General features: G+C 34.3%; 1 protein-coding gene across 1 annotated transcript in view; it reads left to right on the top strand.

Moving 5' to 3' along the window:
- Positions 1-5,000, top strand: part of Dscam1 (Down syndrome cell adhesion molecule 1) — a 365,478-nt gene that overhangs the window by 350,580 nt on the left and 9,898 nt on the right. Inside the window, 3 exon segments of the mRNA XM_086548222.1 lie at positions 211-273; positions 2,711-2,908; positions 3,508-3,534. Coding sequence (XP_086404348.1) covers positions 211-273; positions 2,711-2,908; positions 3,508-3,534 — 288 coding nt within the window.

Below are 5,000 nucleotides of genomic sequence, written 5' to 3'. Positions count from 1 at the left end.
ATTTCATGCTATTTGATCAAGCTATTATTGTCCAATTAATTACTACTTACAGTAAGCATGCTTTTGTACCAATATACTTGTCAGATGATTATTATAGACGTTTTATGTGTTTGTATTGCAATAATGAGTCCTTTTGTGAGCTGGACCTTATCCCATTTTGCTCCACTGGGAGGGTGATGATGTGAAATAACAAAAGTTGGCCCCACTCAGATGGTGGTCACCCCCCTGGAGTTCCTGTGTCTGGGCCTCAACCCAGCAACCATAGATTTATATGTAAGTGTTTTGTAATTTAGTGATGGAAAGTAACCAATTACTAACAGGTTGTAGTTTGCTGTGATGTCTTTTATTTCCCCTTAAGTGGCTTGGAGCTCGTATGGCAGGTATGGGAAACCCTCCAGGCCCTCTTGTATTTCAGTGATTGTTTCAGGGTCAGCTTGTGGTCACTGATGTTTTTCAGGTTACAAGCTCAGGCAGTACAATTGTCTTGGTTTTAAGACTTCTGTCAGGGACATGTAGATAAAGTATACTAACACTATTTTAAGATAGAGAAAGAATCTGGATAGGGAATGTTAGTTACCCCTTGCTTTATATAGATATGATGTTGGCGCTGAGGATTTTGATGGGGGTTTCCCAGGCAATGTCCAGCCATCTTGCTTTCTCAGCTGATAAGCATTTGTTAGTTGTAAGGCTGAAGCATACTGTAGCTTCAATGTAAGAATGAAAGTTGGAATATAATAGTATAAGACTATTATTTCCTTTGGAACAATACTGCTTTCCTTATGCCACTGATGCAAGATGTTTCAAGCAACTCATTTTTATCATTATTTTTTATGTATTGATGGTATTTGGTAATGATATATAGGTCATTGAAAATGCATCTCATTCTTAGAGGCACTTTTGAATATTGGTGTTGATATGTTAATTTAACTTTAGTATAAGCATAACAAGGATAGATATCCCTAAAATAATTGAAAGTAGATATAAATTTGAGTAAGTGAAGCTACATTTCCATTTAGAAAGGTATACTAAGCAATGGCTTTTTGTCAGACATAATAGCCGATGCAATAAAAAATGTCATTATTTATTCGAAATATAGATTTAGAAATTCTGCTGTTACAGTCTCATGAGATAAAGAGCTTCTGCAGCTGGAAGCATGTGCTACTGTATAAAGAGTGCTAGATATAAAATTGCTGAATTCGCTGAGGCACATTTTTGTAAGAAAAATGTGGCAGCCATAGAGTCTAGGGTTAAGTTTATTTGATTTTATCATTATTTATTTATTTTTTTTTTATTGATTACTTTGTTATGGTTATAGTTTTTTGCATGTATTTATGATGTAAGTGAAGGAATTAGCCCATTTTAAAGGCTTGCATCTGAGGGTGGTTTGTGGTATGTAAAGGAAGAACCTAGGTAAATGAATACATTTATGGTGTTAGTTCTCACAGTGAATGATTTTTTTCTGATTTTGATAGTAGAATCTAATACTCATAGTATTTTGGTATGTACATTTTACAAAAGTGTATGATGTGTTTTTCCCTTGTAGAGTTAGATGATCTGAGTCTTTATTTTCTTCATATTAACAGTGGATATGATTTATTGTTATTGATATATGACAATGAGTGTGCTAACCATTTTTGTGTGCGATTTGATAGTTGAGTTTCATAATCAGAAGTGTATATACTTTCTGTAGTCTTACCTATGCAAATTGTTATTCAGAATACTAATAATCTTGCAGTGTAACTGTTATGCTTGAGTTATGCTAGAATTAAGGAATTAAAGAAGAGTATTATTGTTACTTTTACTTTTAAGAAATCAGGTTAGACTCTATGTTGGATGTAAGAAGGTATGTACACATTCACTCAGACTCACACATATGCACACGCACACATACACACACGCACACGCACACACACGCACACACACGCACACACACGCACACACACACGCACACACACACACACACACACACACACACACACACACACACACACACACACACACACACACACACACACACACACACACACACACACACACACACACACACACACACACACTCGCTTGCTTGCTCACCCATAAATATCAAAAATAGACATTCGTGTGTGTGTGTTTGTACGTGTGTGTGTGTGTGTACGTATGTGTGTGTGTATGTATGTATGTATGTATGTATGTATGTATATGTATGCATGCATGTATGTCTGTCTGTCTGTCTGTCTGTCTGTCTGTATGTCTATGTCTATGTGACCAAAGGTATGTATATATTTATTCAGAGTTCTAATATGAATTGCATATTTGAATTCCAGAATGAAAATGCATGGATGGTTATCCTATGTTTTTTTTTTCCATAATATTAGTATTGGATGATTTTGATTTTGTTATTGTACCAGTAAATCATCCTTTTTTAAAACTTCATTGTGGTATTGTGTACCAGACCAGCATTTTGTTTCCTTTAATTTATTGTGGCTATATTAGTGCTTTGTATTTGTTATTGTAAGTTTAAGTTTCATTTTTATTCTGTTTTTTTATTTTTTTATTTGACATGATGCTGCTGGTGCTAAAAGGCATAGAGATAAATTTTCCTTCTGTCTGCCTTTTTATTTATGTGCCTGGGTTGACTTAGATTTCTTTATTCAATTACTCTTTTGGAAAAAAAAAGACAAAACTTATAGCGGGTGACCATTATTAGTAATTTATGTAACTGCCATTACAGCTAACCGTGGAAGCACCTCTGGAAGCGCTGGACAAGGATCCCCCGAGCCTCCCCCTCCTCCACCTCCCCGCAACGGAGACCTCCCCCTTGATTCCTCCGGCCTTGGTTCATCTCTGAACGACTCAAACAACTCCACAGCTTCCAATCAGTTCTCAGAGGCTGAGTGTGATCATGATCTTGTGCAGCGTAATTATGGAGGTTTGTAGTGCTGAGCTCTTGTGAGAGACCAACTGCGAGAGAAGTCAGCAGTAGGCTGAGTAAAATTTAATCATAATTCTCAAAGCTAATCCTTGAAATTTCCAGGTGTTGGTAATCTTTTCCCTTTTGAATCTGGTTATTAAACTTAGGTAGAGTTCTTTCTATACACTTATAAACAGCCTAGGATGCATAAGCTGTATGCCTTACTATCAATAGACACATTACAGTGGCATGCCTTGCCCCATTCAGCATTCATTAAGATAAGTTTGCTTGGAGTAGATCTATCTTACTGTTATGACCACTCTGTCTTTGTCTGTAGTCTTCTCCCAAAGAACTCCCTCATGACTTATAATGAATATTATTCTTGAGGAAAAAATTATGATTGTTGTATCATTCTTGAAAGAAATACTCCTGATTATTGATTTAGAAATACTAACATTTGTATAAAACAGGTTGAAAGAGGTTTTAATAGGTTCATGATAATTAGGTTTATGGCATTTTTAGGTAGATGAATATCACTATCCTTCATAAAGATTGTAACTATACTACATATGATATTAGTGTGCATATACTTAGCTACAATGTGATATTTTCCACAGAGAGACATTGTGCACAAACCAAACCAGGTATGTCATCAGCTAGCTTCCCCTTCCCCTTCCTACTTAGACGTGTTTGTAATGCCAAGTCAGAATTTGCATTATTGCAAAAATATACACTTACTTTTTTGTAGTGCTTACATGCTAACAGTTGAATATATGACTTTGTTTTCATATGCAGAGGATTCATATGTAAGTTTCTTTTGTGAGGACACAGCTCTGGGTTTAGGAGAGTACATAAGAAAATTGAGTGGTTATGTTTTGTGTGCTAAATTGTGTGTTTATCAGATGGTTATGAGACCAATTCTCAGTAGGTAGCTTTAGGGTCCCCAAAATAGTTGTCCGGAGTGCTAAGGTAAGTAGGTATTGTGAGGCATCAGGTGCTCCAGTACAGTGATTTGAACTGAAGTGTTTGGTTGCACAGTGTGCCATAGGTTTTTATACCTTTGAAGTTTGGAAGTAACAAATGTCATTTTGGAAGTTGATGGGAATTCTGCACTGAAATATATGTGACACTTCATGCAAGAAGACATATATTTTCTTAATCTTCTGCATGAGTAAAAAAGACCACAAGGCTTTAGCATGATGCACCTCCTTGTTCTGCACCACGATGATTGCATCACAGATAGAGTTGACTAGATTTTACTTATACATCATAAACACCGCAGTTTTATATTATTTTTTAACATATTTGGTTATTTATTTTCGAAATTATAGATTAATTATTTGCCCCTTATTTTTTAGGTAGATTTAGAGTTTTAAGTTACTAGATTAGCATTATTTTCTTTCCTTTGTCTCTGATCACTTTAAAGAGATTTGGTAATCTTCACTGATGTAGAAAATTTAAGTTTAGGATATATATATGTATATATATATATATATATATATATATATATATATATATATATATATATATATATATATATATATATATACACATACACATATATATTTTTTTTTCAGCTGTTTATATTTGTATTTATCTAATTATGTTTGCCACTACATTTTATTTCATTCTAACAATCCCAAGAAAACGATACTACATTTCAAAATTCCTAGCACATGTATCGCATGCATCGAATGCACCCTGGCTGTTACTGTTGTTTTTACTTCCTTTATGTCTGGGTTCTTTAAGTAGAAATATCTTCTCTAGATATTTCGACAGGTGACCCTAGAAACATTGATCTATTGATAACCCTCTTGGGTTTATCTTATATTGATCAGACCCACAATGAGAATGCATTTCCTATTACTGTAATTCCCTTTATGATTAGTTTGAACTCTTGGAAGCCAATGTTATTGAAATGATGCTTAACAGTAGAAAAAAAGCATAAATGGAAAATGTATTTTGCGTTATATCTCATCAATTAATGTAATATTTGAAAATATGATTCATCTAATATTTTTCTTAGAAACAGTAATGATTTAATATTGTTTTCCCTAAGGAGAACCAAAGACTTCATCATTGTCCAGATGATGTGTTAATATTCATTACA

Source organism: Penaeus japonicus, unplaced genomic scaffold (assembly GCF_977035675.1).
Source record: "Penaeus japonicus unplaced genomic scaffold, GWHDUDI00000001_assembly GWHDUDI00000002, whole genome shotgun sequence".
NCBI classification, from domain to species: Eukaryota; Metazoa; Arthropoda; class Malacostraca; order Decapoda; family Penaeidae; genus Penaeus; species Penaeus japonicus.
This window is presented reverse-complemented; position numbering and strand designations above follow the sequence as displayed.